The 14785-nt window shown below is 43.3% G+C and overlaps 1 protein-coding gene across 24 annotated transcripts in view; it reads left to right on the top strand.

Annotated features, from left to right (window-relative positions):
• The window catches only part of FAT3 (FAT atypical cadherin 3), a 419605-nt gene that overhangs the window by 186879 nt on the left and 217941 nt on the right, over window positions 1-14785 (top strand). For all 24 annotated transcript variants that reach the window (XM_083840085.1, XM_083840082.1, XM_083840081.1 and 21 more), the window contains one exon: window positions 1095-1409. In XM_083840085.1, the coding sequence (XP_083696211.1) occupies window positions 1095-1409 (315 nt within the window). The remainder of the gene's footprint in view (window positions 1-1094; window positions 1410-14785) is intronic.

Here is a 14785-nt window from a genome sequence, read left to right as displayed (position 1 = left end):
TTGGCTGGAAACTGTCCTTTCAATGTATCTATCTCAAGCTTGAGACCCATCATATTCACGTGCCGTCCAAGGTTTAATGCTGGATAGAAGAGGAAAATGCTCTTGGGATAGGTGTCACAGAAGTTACGGGAAAGGGCACTTGCTTATTTTGATGTTGGTGTGAATGCGTGTGTGGTGCTGGTGTACTTGATCCTTGTGTGTTTGCAGGCAGCACTACAAGTCAGTGAAAGCTCTGACTACACAAATATTAGCAGGTCTTTTAGTGCTAGCAGGTCTTCCTGGTATAAGGGCCCTGTATCTGATATTGCTGAAGTCATGGTGGGTTTGGTCCTCATTTCATGAGTAGGATGGCTACCTAAATCACTTTAGGTAGACTTGAAGGTGCCTTGAAGTCCTTCGCTCTGTTACAGACAAATGCATTCTCTCCTAGTTTCTTAGGTGCACAAAGGAAAACAGCCAATGTTGTCTTAGACCAGTAAGTAGTGTGGGCAAATCCTTCCTTCCTCTGTGATGAAGGAGAATATACTGATTGTCTAAGAGCTTCTACCAGGCTAGCTTTCAATTGCTCGTTATCTGGGATTTTGGCAATGTGCAATGACTTTTCTCAATATTTAATTTGCTGTCTATTTTCTGAACTTGAATGTATTATTTTAAACTGTCCCCTAGGGCTTTTTCTTCAGCAAGGGCACTGGCAGGATTTTTAAATGAGTAGCCACCTTCCCTTGTGCAATTCACTGTCAGTGGTGATTTCCCTCTACCACAGTTCATACAAGCTCGCACTACTGGCAGAAGATGATGGCATTTCTTCTGTTACTCTGCCAGCTCCAGTCCCAGCAGAAAACTGATTGTGACACTAGGACACTTAGGAAAAGCCATCTTTTTTCCCCCAAAAAATTTTGTGGTACAAAGGACTGAGATGTTGAGCAGGGTTTTGGGAAACAGTGACTATTTTCATTATATGCACATATTTATCTTTTGTAAGGTTGAAGCATTTAATAAATCTGAGTACATTTCTGTAGTACAGCCAAATTAAAAGAGATGTGTTTTTTCATTGATCCTCTTCCTGAGATCTTCTGCTTGCTGTTTTTCTGCAGGAGTTATCTACACAGCAGATATTCTCGATCGGGAGACGACCAAGTCCTACTGGTTGACGGTGTATGCGACTGACCACGGGGTCGTCCCGCTCTACACGACCATCGAAGTCTACATTGAAGTGGAGGACGTGAATGACAATGCCCCTCTCACCTCTGAACCCATCTATTACCCAGCCGTCATGGAAAACTCCCCGAAGGATGTATCTGTCATTCAGATCCAAGCCCAGGACCCGGACTCCAGCACCAATGAAAAACTGACTTACCGGATTACAAGTGGAAATCCCCAGAATTTCTTTGTAATCAATCCCAAAACAGGTAACGAAATCCTGCTGCCTTATGGTGGTAGGAAAATACAATTTAAATATTTACTGGCTTCCTCCCTTTCAGTATTTTTCCCAACCTGTGTTTTCTTGTTAGTTATCTGTCTGAAGCATCCTGCTGTGCACTTGTAAATGAGCGCACTGGCAGCTGATGTGGGGCATGTGTGCCACTGCAGCGATTGCTCGTCTGCAGGTCACTGAATAGCTGCTGGCTGTTGCCTCTTTTCCTTGTCTGTAGGGATGAGACTTTGCTGCTCTGAGTCTGCAGAGCAGTGCTAGCAGGCAGATTCAAGCTGTTGGATTTCATGAAGCAGAGCCTTGTCCTTTGTAATCCGGTGTAGCTTCGCTGAAGTGAGTGGCACTACAGTTGTCAAGTACACGTAATTAGGCTGTGTGTTACACGAGCTGGATGTAATTTTACAGCTTGTTTCATACAAAAAGACAGTTGAGATGATCTAACAGTCCTTCCGGCCCTTAAAAAAATCTATGCATTTGCATTGATTTGTAACAGTTAGGATGAGTGGCCTGTGTGGGCCGTGTCACAGACACGCCGCTGTACGCCTGGTGCTCATGCTTGCTTCAAGTTCTCGTGCTTGTTGTAATGCTCCTGGCTTTGTTCTGGGGTTATTTTTCAAGTTTATTTATATCTGCTGCAGCTAGAAAATCAAAAGGAATATACCTGAGTGAACGCTTTTAATTTATAAGGCAATGATATTCGCTAAATAACTTTTCAACATTTGTCAATCCTATTGCAATGTGTTGCTTAAGAAGGGTCTGGGATCATTTCAGACATAAGCCTTTCTTCAGGTGAGGAAATCATAGAGCATGTGTATTCACACCGTTCAATCTGCTGAGCCCTAAGGCACATATCTCACTTATTCTTAACACTTGAAATGGCCGAAGATGGCTCTTCCATCTGCATCCCTTCCCTTCCTCCCCCTGCCCCATAAATCCCATCTGGGCAAAATAGCAGAGTTAGGACTCAGCAATATTTAATTAATTACATTTAATGCACGTGCATCCCTGCCATCAGCTCCTCCCACAGTGCATGCTGATCAGCACATGTCTCTGCACGGCCGTGAGTTTCAGACAAGTCCCAGCCATGGCTGCTTGGGTGCTGCTGCTGGTAGCACCAGGTATTTTGGTGGCACTTGCCCACGCCAGAGCAGAGGGCAAGAACAGTTTTCTCCAGTAAGAAAATCATCGTCCTCTTGAATCGCAGGTGGTGCTGAAGAGGTTCATCTTCAGTTTGTGCTGCTAAAATTGCTGTCAGAGAACTTAAGGGCATCAGCATAGTTAACAATTCACTGTTTCGGCAACCCCTGGGGGGCCCCCATTGCTGCTTTTTTTCTTGTTTTTTTTCCTTTGAAAATGATTGGACTGATGGAGTGTGTGTGCACTGAGGTCCCTTGATTCCCCAAAAGGGAGGTCTGTCATTTGAACACAAGGATTTCCTCCTCCCTTGTGAAGTATCAAAGCGTGGCGAGCTCTGCCTGCCCTGTGCTCCATGTCAGGAGGCTCCTTCCAACAGGAGGCTGGCATCCCAGGAGGAGGATGGGTTTGCATGAAATTTTCCCTGAGATATCTGTCCCCGGTACGTTCCTGCAGGGCATTACCTTCTCTCAGACAGTGGCTTACGCTCCGGTTGTTTATAGAGGCGACTTCTGCACACACCAGAGAGATGAGAAGTGTGCCGGCCCCGTGTCCTTGCTGGGATTCAGCGATGCCATAACTCACGCACTGCTTCGTACAGCAGCCACAAGTGCAGCAGTGTGCTGTATAATCAAGATTAAAAGGTTTAACATGAACCCAAATATGTGATGATGGCAGCGTGTGTGGGTTGAGCGAGAGCAGTCATTTGTGAGGAGGTATCTTTTGTTTTCTTTGTCACTTCGGGAGTTTAGACAGCACCAACAAACTGACATCTTTCTCCTGTGACTAATCGGGTGTCAAGAGGCAGCACGAAGGCCCCATCTCACATTTTTTACATCCTTCTGTGCAAAGCAGCAGAAATTGGCCTCGACTGGAGATGGGAAACGGGCTGGAGCACATGGGTGCTTCTGTGGCAATCAGACATTTCTCAGATGCCTGACTGATGAGGCTTTTCGGTTAAAATTCTCGTTGGATTTGCTGTCAGAAATAAATGCCTCCTAAATCCAGATTATGAGGAGGGTCAGGATGACAGGCAGGAGAGGAGGCCGGCTTCCTCTGCAGCAAAGAAGCGCTGATCGTGGTTTGCTGATCACTTCCTTAGATCATCAGGATATATTTCAGCAACAAATCTCTCCCCGTTGCTGGAGGACAAGGCCTTGTTGGCCTTGGCCTCCTGTGCTTTCTTCCTCCCTGTCTTTCAAGACCCGGTTTTCTACAAAGTGCAGAGAGGGCACGGGGTGTATCATGGCTGTGTGAAGGGTGGGTGTTACTTCAGACATCTCTGCCCTCACCTGAGAGGACAGGGCTATCCGTGGTGCTGATGAACGGCATAGACTGAGCGAGGTGGGCAATCCCTTCTTTTTAGAGAGCGCTTGCTGGTGTGAAGACAAACGCGCTGGGTGCTGCTTCATTCTGGTCATGGCGTGTCCCTCTCCACCTCTGCGCAAACTCCTGTGCCTTATCTGCGGTCATTCGAGCTCCTAACTGTATTTAATAGAAGTGCAAGTGGGCCACCGTGGCTCGGCCCTGCTGGCTCCTGTGTGGGGTTTGTGGGGGTGCCAGGGGAGGCTCCAGTAGCTGTGTGTCTGCTCCTCAGGAGGAGGGGGACACGTGCAGCCCTCCTGTACAAAGCTAGCCAGGTGTCACCACCCACGAAGGTCTTTCTTTTCTCACCTCCTTTGTGTTTTTTATTTTTTTCTAGCATACCGCCCAGCATCAGTCTACACCTTGGAGTGCACTTTTATCTCGTGAGCTAATATTCATAGGTACTAGCACTGCGTGGATAATGTAGCACATGAGTACGTGTGAAACCATAAATCACCCACGCTCAAGAACATAAAATGCCAGACCTTGTTCCGCAACCTGGCGGAGACTGCTTCCTAAATTTAGCAGGTCCAAGAGAGCAAATCAGGATTTTTCTTTAGTGGGCAAGAGGTATTGCAGTACACTGGTTTGTGCGGGGGCAGTTAACACGTTTTTCAAGTAGCTGAAGTGACTCTCCTGGTTATATTACCGCAGGGAAAGGCACACTAATTCCTTCAGTGCCTTTGCTTCTCAGCGACACCGTGCACCCAGCAGTGATGGAAGTGTTAAGAAGTCGCATCGCCTGTCATTAGGATCAGCCTGATGGGGCTGATGTGGGAGACGGGGGGGTTTCCCTCTTACCATGACTTTTGTGCAGCGGAGGGCTTGGTCTCCCTTCAGCAGAGCACGAGGTCTCTGGGTTTTGCTCCCAGCAGCACTGGTTGGGGCTGTGGGTTGGGGCTGTGGCCAGCGATGAGGAGCAGAGGGGCTGGGCAGGCAGCTGGGGCGGCCGGCTCCCCGCTGATCCCGTGGCATGCCACAGCAGCCCCCAGCCCAGTGAGTTATTTCAGCGTGAGAAGCTGGTGGAAGAAGGTAAATAAAACATATGATGGAGTTATATATAAAAAAAGATTGATTAGGGGCGTAAATTCTTATTTTAATTTCATGTATATAGGCGTTAATTTCACAGCACAGCACAGTGGTAATTTACTACATTGATTTATTAGTTTCTGTGTTCTGAAGAAAACAATGAATTTTAATTCAAGCCATCGCTTTTTTTTTTTTTTTTTAGTGTTCCACATATATTGGAGAAACCCCATAAGCTTCTCTTCAGTTTTATGTAGATGAGATTAAGAGATATTTTAACTAACACGCCAGCAGACCAAACTTAGCTCTCATGCACAGCAATTCTGTTGATGTTAATGAGTTTACTCTAAATTCACGCTGGTGTGTCTGAGAATTTTGTTTACACCTTGCTTTGGCTCTTGCTGGCAGTGTTTTAACAAAGACAGAGCCCTGGCACTCCCAAAATAGTATTTGCTGTGGCTTTAAAGCAGGCTGCACTAGTGGGGTTAGAAATTGTGTATGTAGGTCAGTACATCATTTCAGAGCAGCGATTCCCTGCTTCTGGAAGTTGTCTCTGAACTGTCACATGCTGCACCTAGATTTGGAAAGAGACTGGATATTTTCATACTGAAGTAATATTAATATTTATATAGGCTAATGTGGGAATAGCGAGTGTCATGTTTAAATTGATACGAATGCTGAGGAAGACACCTCTTCTAAGCAGGCTTTTCTTTCTTTTGCGCTTACTGAGACAGCACAGGATCCTGCTGGGGCTGAATGCCACAATTGCTATGCCATATGAAAACAGTTCTTCACCCTCCCGATTTTTACGGATACTTTTGTCTTGTTTTTCCTGAGATCCCCACATGTATTCCTTTTTTGAGCCAGGTGCTCAGCTGTTGTACCGTGTCCTGAAGGTTGCCAGTACTGCTGTTGGCTACCCAGTGCCTCTGCTCAGCCCAGAAGTAATGGTATGCCAGTGAGGAGAGAGGGACCGAGGCTGGTATATTCAGGAGAGCACTCCTGGGACTCTGCAATAAATTCTTGATCTCCAAGATCTCTTGATCTCCCAAGTTTGTCATGTCGTTGTTGGTTTGTTGTTTTATTTTTTGTCCGGAAGACGAAGAAAGACTGTTAATAACATCACTTTTTTTTTTTTTTTTTCTGCTGGGATTTTGGGGTAGATAACATTTCAGGGGTACACACCTTGCACTGGGAAGCACATTTCGGTGGTCTTAATAATCCAGTTATTAACGTTTGTACTGTACTTTGGGTGGTGCAAAAAGCCACATGGACAATGAATGGAAGTGGAGGCGACTTAGTTCCTGCTACAGCCTTTCATATCGTTTAGGTTTAAATCCAAGCTGCGCTGGGTTAAGGAAAAGGCTACTGTTTATTGGTTCTGTAATGCAAGGGCCATCTAAAACCTTCCACAAAATCATAATCAATGTTAAATGCCAGGCTATTTGAAAAGATTAAACAAAATTACTTTTTGATAACATTTCTAAGGGACTTTGGATCAACAGCATCAAACTAAATGTGGTACTACCTTGGTCTGTTTGTCACTGTGTAAGAAGCATTTCATGCTACTTTTTAAAGCCTTCAAGAATAGACAACTTCAGTGGTCATTCTTGGGTACTGTTTCTCCCTCCTCCCCCTGTCATGGGATTTCTGGGGAACACGTCTGAGACTGCACTTGATGCTGTTCATGCTATTAAATTCTTTTTAAAATCCCCTGAAAATATCTTAGACGTTTCGTAAATGGAGACCTTTTTTTTTTTTTTTTTGTATGGTTGGTTGTGTTTTTTTCCCCCCCTCCGATTGTGTATTCTAACTTGCCATCTCCCTCCTGGGCACATTTTACTTGATGTAGAGACCAAACTGGGCAATCGCCTCCCTCCAGGCTGGAGGCTCCTTCTGGAGGGCACCTGGTGGCACCTCCTACCCGTGTGTTTGGCACGGTGCCGTGTTCAGCAGCAATGTGCGTTGTAACACCGCCGTGCAGATCGTGTTGTGCCCACTGCCATTCATACTGCAGGTGTCCCCATGGTTTAGCTGCCCTGCCCAAGACTGTAGAAAACCTTGCAGAACAAGCAACCATTGATTGTATGTCTCTTAAATTAATGGTGAATTTGAGGACTTTGCTCTCCCTTCTGTGCCATCCAGCACTATTTGTACAAATACCGAGTTCTCTAACACTTGCACCGTCCAGCCCAATATATCCATAACTGATCTGTTAACTACCCATAACTAACACAGATTTTTACAATGTAATTCCCTTAGAACATTAGCTAGCTTCCACTTCCAGTAATTTATATTATATCAACACATGCTAAATGATCTACTTTCTTCTTTCACCTCTCAATATTTTTAACTGTGACTCTCAATGACTTCTTTATTATATGCTCACTGTTAAAAATTGAGCTTCTGAGTATTTTAAAAGCTTTAATTTCTGGTTTGGGATGGCTCATTCTTTACTTGACACTATATTTCCAGTGGTTTGAGCCTGGGGTTAGCAGCTCGCAAATCAAAGGACCGTGGATGTTGCAGTTACATGCTAAATCACAGTGGGACCTAGAAGCCCATCAGGGATTGTACAACATGTTAGTCAAAGTTGCTGCCTTAAGGAGCTTGTCATAACAACAACAATAATAGTAATAATAATAATAATTAGGGAGAAAAAAAAAAAGAAGGAAAGGATGTAAATCATCAAGTCCATCTGCTTGCCAGTGCACGTTTATTCCCCAGAGCACATTTTCAATTAACTCCTGAGCTGCAGCCCAGCAGTGACACGAACTCTTCTTTTGACTTTGATTGAGTCACGTAACCTCACTCTGTTTCTTTTTTTTTCTGTGTGTGTGTGTAAGTGGAAATATTTTCTTACCTCATGTGATTGTTCTGGAAATTAGTCCAGTTTGCAGATCAAATAGGCTTTGAAAATGCAAGCTATTGATTTTTCAGGCATCTCAGCATTAATAGGCATCCATGCACAGTCATATATTCGTAGGCATATTAAAAGAAAAAGGAACATCGCTTCTAAGATGGTTGAGGAGGAATATAAAACCCTTTTAAATTAAGTAACTATGGTCTAGTGGCAAGACCACTGATTCCACAGAAAATGAGAAAACATGGGCTCAGCCCATCCATTTCTATCTTTTTCTCTGGCAGTGATTTCCTCCTTACTCTGTATGTGTTATCTGTGGATGGGGATAAAGGTGTGAGCTGTGTCACCTTAGTTGAGGCTACAGTAATGCTGCTATTAATAAAATAATAAATCCAGCTTTATCACTTCTTCTGAACAGGCCTGATTGCTGCTAGCAGTGGGGTTTGATTCGTGAAGCACTGAATACAGTTGAGCTTGCTGGATGGCTCTGATATCAAGTGTCTCTTTTAAAATTGTATTAGCAGATACAATAGTGCTCATAAATGCCATTTTTTTCTGTAATCAGCAGATTTAAACATGGCATATAAAAATTTTAACCTTTCTTTAGATCTTTATGATGACCTTTTTAGCCCTCTTTCATGGTAAGAAGCTTTGTGAGTTTTCCCATTGACTCGACTGGACCATTGTTATCCTTATTCAATAAAACATCAGTTTTTAACCTGAACTACCCATCTGATTCGGTAGAGATGTATGTCTGAAGGGCAGCAGTGTGGTGTGGGCCCGCGAGTCAGTGTTTTCTCCTGGAGAAGGTTACTGCCTGATAAGAGAAAGAGGCAGGGAAATACTGATCTTGAGTTAATGCCGTGCCAGTGGGGAGGAATGTCCATGCTGATGTTAGGAGCATTAGTCCACCCCCGATCACAGTGACAATCCCACGCTGAACCTCTTTTCAACATTTCCCTGCAGAAAAATAGCTCCTTCCTGTCCTGCCCTTATACAGATTCTGGAACAGCAGGAATTTTGCCACTAATCCCATAAATCTACATTGTTGTATGTTACAACAGTCATTTATCATTTTCAAAAAAACATCAGGAAAACAGACTTTGGTTGTATTCAGAACTCTGGCTATCACCTTAGCTGTATATCTGATTTTTCTGCCTTGTCTGTCAGTCCACTTTCTTTATTCATACATTTCCAGAAGCCATGGCTAGTCAGGACTGGTTAAGAAACCATCTCTCTTTTTCATAAGTTGTTCTGTTCCTTCACTAATTTGCAATTAGGGCTGTTGCATTCACTTCCAGGTAGCCTTCTACTCTTGAAAAAATTATTATCAATGACAAGCATAATCGAGATTATTCGGTGAAGCTGTGTACCATAAGTATCGAGTCACAGCCCTGTTAAACATATGCACACATGCACATGCTGTGGACACTTGTCATATCCTGCCATACATTATTATGGTAATAGCAGTGAATGCCCTTACGTTACAGTAATTGCTTGTGGCCCAAGCCTGAACTCTGGCAAGGGAAATTAGGTTTGTGAGTTATGGATGCAGGGACATGGAGCCTGTGAGTGTGGTGTTCGTGCAGGGTTAGGGGTGTGGAGGAGGAGCTGCCGGGGAGGAAAATAAAGCTGTGATGTTGGGCCAGATGAGGTGAAGGCTTGGGGGTGGGGAATGTTGACTTTTGCTTTCTTTTTATTGCTTCTGCTTTTTAATCCATCAAGTAACTTGCATTTTGCTTTTGTTCAACAGTCAGAGGTACTCTGTGTGTCTATGATTTTGGATCTTGCAAATCAGAGCAGACAATACAAGGATCAGCATTTTTCCCTTTTCCATAGTTGCTCTGAGTGTGTTCATATTGTCATCTTAGGACAGGCACTTTCCTGGCTTGAGTGGTGTATCTTCACCTTATTGTATGAATGTTTTCTAATTTCTCTTTACTGACTTCACTGGAAGTTAGAGGCAAAGCCTGTAGCCATAATTTACTCTCAGGGTGACATCCGTTCCTCATTACTTAACAAAAAGCAGAGGTGGAGACATTTCCTATCTGAGAGAATGAGATTGACCTATTCTGTGTGTGAATATTTAAAAAAAAAAGTGAGTTGGGAAACGGGAATAAGAAGGGAGGGCAACTGTAAAGAGAGGTGTGTTTGCATAAGCCATCATGATGTCAATAATTACAAACTATTAATTTTTCTTTGTCTTCTGTCACGTAGGAGGTTGTATCAGCACCTAATAAACCTCCTAAACTTCATCACCTTGCAATACAGCTGAACTGGTCTGTTCAAAATTAAGGTGAATAGTAGATCAATGTTATTTTTCCTCTTCTGTCTCTCTCTGACTCTCCGTCTCCATTAGAGTTACACTGTTATATCCGAAGATAATTATTTCCTGTGAAATTATTCTCCCCTCACTTTCCCCCTTCCCTTTATGTTAATGAGAGTGCTTTTCTCTCACTGTGAAGATTGACACAACTTCTTTGAAGTTAGTAATGCTGTTGCCAGTTCTTGCCAGTTAAGTATGTGACCTTATCAGTATAATTGTACAGATCGCGTCGCCATATGTCTAGATGCACAGAGCTTAATTTAACAGAAGACATATATGTATAAAAATAAAGCAGTATCTGGGGGTTAAATATTGGAAGACCCCCCTAATCACAGCTTTCATCTTATACAAAACTTTCTACAAAACTCTTACATCTCTGAAGTTAAATTAAAAAAAAAAGAAAAAAAGTTTCCCTGCAAGGGACCCTGGTCTTGTAACTATATTTTCACATTGATCATCCTGTGGCTTCGACAATCCCTGTTACTTCCTCACCTGTTGTGCTTAAATGCTTTCTCTTCTCTTGGTGGCTAAGTCCTCCATACCATATGGTAAGACAGAGCAGCACTGTTGTACCTTTTGAGCAAACAAGAAACTGAGGCAAAGGGAGCAGCTAACAACCTATGCCAATAATGAAGATTTGGTCTCAATTTGCTTTCGAAACCACTGGCCATATATAAAACCTTCCTGGCAATGGTCCAGGCCAGCCTGCCCCACTGGACCTTGAATGCTAGGCTGACCCCACGCCTCCTCCCTCTCAGCTCTGGTGTTCCCTATAACCTGCACAGAAACTACCTGGGCATGTAGGAGCCTCACGAGCGCCTTATTCCTATCCTGTCTCCTATCCTGTTTCCAATTAGCCCACCATTTCCCATCCTTGTCTTTCACCTCCTCCTCACTTGCCCAAAGGCAACCCTGGGTTGCCCAAAGGCAAAGAAGGATTCCAGTGTGTACAGGGGCAGGAGCAGGATGGCACTAATGAGGCCTCCGAGGTATGTAAAGACCAAGCTGCCTTGTGTCCCTTGGGTACGTGAAGCGAAACCTCTCGCTATCAGCCTAATGCTTGCACAGCAGCTTGCTTGATGCTGTTGTGGAACAAGGAGGCAAACCCAGAGCTCTGAAGTCCCAGGCTGGCCTCGCACATTTGTACTCTTTCTTTCTCCGTAGTATATTTGCTTGTATTTGCTTTGCAAGAATATTTGTGCTCATTGCATCCTGTAAATATGAGTCAATGTCATTATCTGCTGTGGGTTTGTTGTCATAGAAGAGAAATGTCTTGGTTTTTTTTCAGATGATTTACGTGCAAGGAATCTGTGCTGCAGTAATCTATTTGTATGGTAATTAACTAGTAGCTTTTCAGATCTTGGTTTTAAAACTGCATATTTCTTGAACTTCAACTTAATAACAGCATATGAACATCAATGCACATTCACCATTTCTTTAATGTAGCCACAATACACAAAAGATAACTGTAAGTCTGGCCGGCAGGAGAATATTTTGATTATAATTAATTTTGCATCCCTTCACCATATGTTCGTATTTTCTAACCTTCATTTGAATCATAGACACTATGAAATAAAATTTGCAGTATATATATATATGTGTGTATATATATATATATATATAAGTTGGTTAGAGAAGCATGGGTGCTTATGGTACTACAGCTTCAGCTGAATTATATGGCTTATGCCACCCTAGAATTTGGCCATCTTATCCTTAAACAGGTATTATTATGGCAGGATGCTGTCATTGTTCAAAAATGCTCAAGTTATTTTTGTTAATGTGAGAACAAGACATTTTTTTAATCTCTGAAGAAATGTTGTATGCCCATGACTTAAGTTATTCAGAGAGATCCTTTGGGAGACGCAACTGAGAATGGAGAAGTTTCTTGTTTTCATTATTATTCTATGAATTTAAGGCAATTCTTGAGATGGAACCTGGGAACATATTACAAATGACACGGGGAATAATTGTTACTAAATTTAATTTATTGAGTATGTGTGAATTAGATTGATTAAACAGAGAGAATAAACACACACAAGATTACCCAAAATAGGTGCAGGGATGGAAAAATGTTAGATAGTATTAACGGCTTAAAAATGTATGATGCTGTAGATATTTTTCAATGAGTCTATAATTTCTTATGGGATTTATCTCATTTTTTCTTTCTTTCTTGTAATACTTAATGTAATCCAAACTGATTAAGAGAATATTATGTATTAAAGGAGAAAAAATAAAGCAACCACATGACCAAAATTAACTCTAAAGTAGTCCACAGGGGCAAACTGCAGCATTGACTCAGTAAGATGCCCATGATCTGAATTTTTATGTCTGGAAACCCCTCAGTTTGATTTGGGTTTGTTTGGTGAGGAGAGAGTCGTCCACTGAATGATGTCCAGCCTGGTGTCAGAGAGGCAAATAGGCAGGATTTAGGTGTAGTCACTCTTTCACCAGTGGTTTCATCACCCTCCCATGAGTTCAGCTCCCATCTGTCTGATTTGTTCTTCCCTGCTGCTACCTGGTGTTGAGGAGGGAGGATCAAAAAGGCATTTCCTCACAGTTATTTATACTGGAGAGGAAGCCTCTTCCTTTCCACCTCCAAAACTTCTGTTCTTGCTTTTTGCTTGGAGTCATTGTGCAGAATAGCTGGGATTTTATGAACACCCTGCAAGGCATCAGCCTAACCTCTTCAACTCGTGGTTTTGTTAACAACAGAAACACAGCACTAGGAATGTGAAAAAAGACTTAATGGGAAAACAGAAATGTCAGAGAAGGGAAAATTTCTGTAGGGAGAGGCCATTTTTGCTTATGAACAAACATGAGGAAAGAGATTAAAACATGAATAAAATAAAATATGTTTTGTTGAAGTGACTGTATAAAGACAGTTGTCTCAGAAAATACTCTGTATTGAAGACTGTTTCACACAAAATTATGGACTGTGTGTGTATTTGGCTTGTGTCATCGTGAACTCCCACCCTTACCTCTGAGAGTGCTTTTGAGTAAAAAAAAGAAAACAAAAAACAAACAACAAAAAAACCTGTACCCTCAACATAGCTTAATTTCTCCACAATGAGTGCTGCACAAAAAGGAAGAGAAACTGTGTTTCGTTTTTATTTTTCATTTAGTATTTAGAAATAATTCAGAACTAAGAAGAATTCTGTGAGGAAAAGCAAAACCTGTGCTGCCTCTTGGTAATCTAAAACTATGACTTTTTAAAGTATATTTGCAATCTTGTAGCACCTTTATAGCTACAGTCATGAGGCGGCACCCTGCTGAGCTTGGCAGTGTAGATGGAGTAAAAGATGGTTGCTGCACCAAAAAACTCACAGTGTAAAGGGAGCCTGAGACAACAGATGGGAAAAAGCAGATGGGGATGCAGAATTAAAACCCAGGCAGTATTGATCAGCCTTAAGTGAGTCGAGACCATGCTGTTAAAATGGAGGAGCGGGCAGTTCGGTCCTTCGCTGGCATGGTGCCGGCGTGCCTGCTTGTGCCGCAGGCGTTGTCCTGGGGCTGCAGATCCTGGCACCGTGCAGAGCAGGGAGGAGCAGCTGGAGAGGCTTCACCCCAAATTATCACAGGGATGGCAGAGGGGAACGATGGTGTGCTGGCACATGGGTGGTGGAGGACACCACATGCCATGCTCACTAAATCCTGACTGACCCCACTGCGCTGGGGCTGCTGCAGCCCTCTGCCCTCCTCCAGCTGGGGACAGGCCACACTGCCTGCCCAGCACCACGAGGAAAGTGCACAACCAGCCTGAAAAACTATAAAATGTGCATTTTATAAGCTATATGACACCTGTATGCTTGAAAGGAGGTTCTGAACACTGCGTAGAGGCAGCAGCATTGGAGGAGCTGGCCTGGTCTCCCAGAAACGGTCCTAAAGGCGCTCCATGGAGGACAGTCTTGGTGCCGCCTCAGGTAACGTTCAGGCCATAACTTCAAGCACATGGCAATTTGGACACCCTCACATAGCACTGTCTCTCCACAAAAATGGGGAATTGCGTTCACCAAAGGGCAGAGCAGCCTCATGCCAGGTTCTGCGAAGGCTTTGGCCTTCAGGGGAAGGGAGGGTGTTGGCAGCAGGGTGTCCAAGTCGTCAGCCCTGTGCTGCTCTCCCTGCCTGCCCTGCACCTCCATCGCTCAGCAGCTTCCCCATCAGTCTCGTGGTGTAAATGGGGTATAGGACATGGCTGGTAATTCCGTGTGGTTGTTGGTACAGTGGATATATGCTCTTGGCCTCCTCCCCGCTCTCTGTCTCATGGGTGTCAGCTCCTCAGCTCCTTGTCGCCTTCAGCTGAGCTGGCAGCGGGTGCCTGCATCTACAGAGGCATTTCCCTCTGCCTCTCTCAAGTGTCTCTGTATATATATAGCATATATTTTATTTATATGTACCTTTTTTTCCCAAAATTTTTGCACGACTTGCAAAGCATTTTTTTTTTCAGATTTTGCTTTTTTTAAAACGGAAGGATTTTTCAACAAAAACATTCAAAGTGGATTTTTTTCTTTCAGTTTTCCTTCCATGGCATGCGTATAATTTTAGTTTTTTTCCCTCCTCTCCTCATCCTTTTTCATGAGCAAAGAAAGACAGCAAGAGTCTTACAATAAAAAAGCTTAGTTGCTGTTTCCTTAGAATATGA

This window comes from Anser anser (genome assembly GCF_964211835.1).
Source record: "Anser anser genome assembly, chromosome: 1".
In the NCBI taxonomy this organism is placed as follows: Eukaryota; Metazoa; Chordata; class Aves; order Anseriformes; family Anatidae; genus Anser; species Anser anser.
The sequence above is the reverse complement of the archived record's forward strand: the minus strand, read 5'-3'. Positions and strand labels throughout refer to the sequence as shown.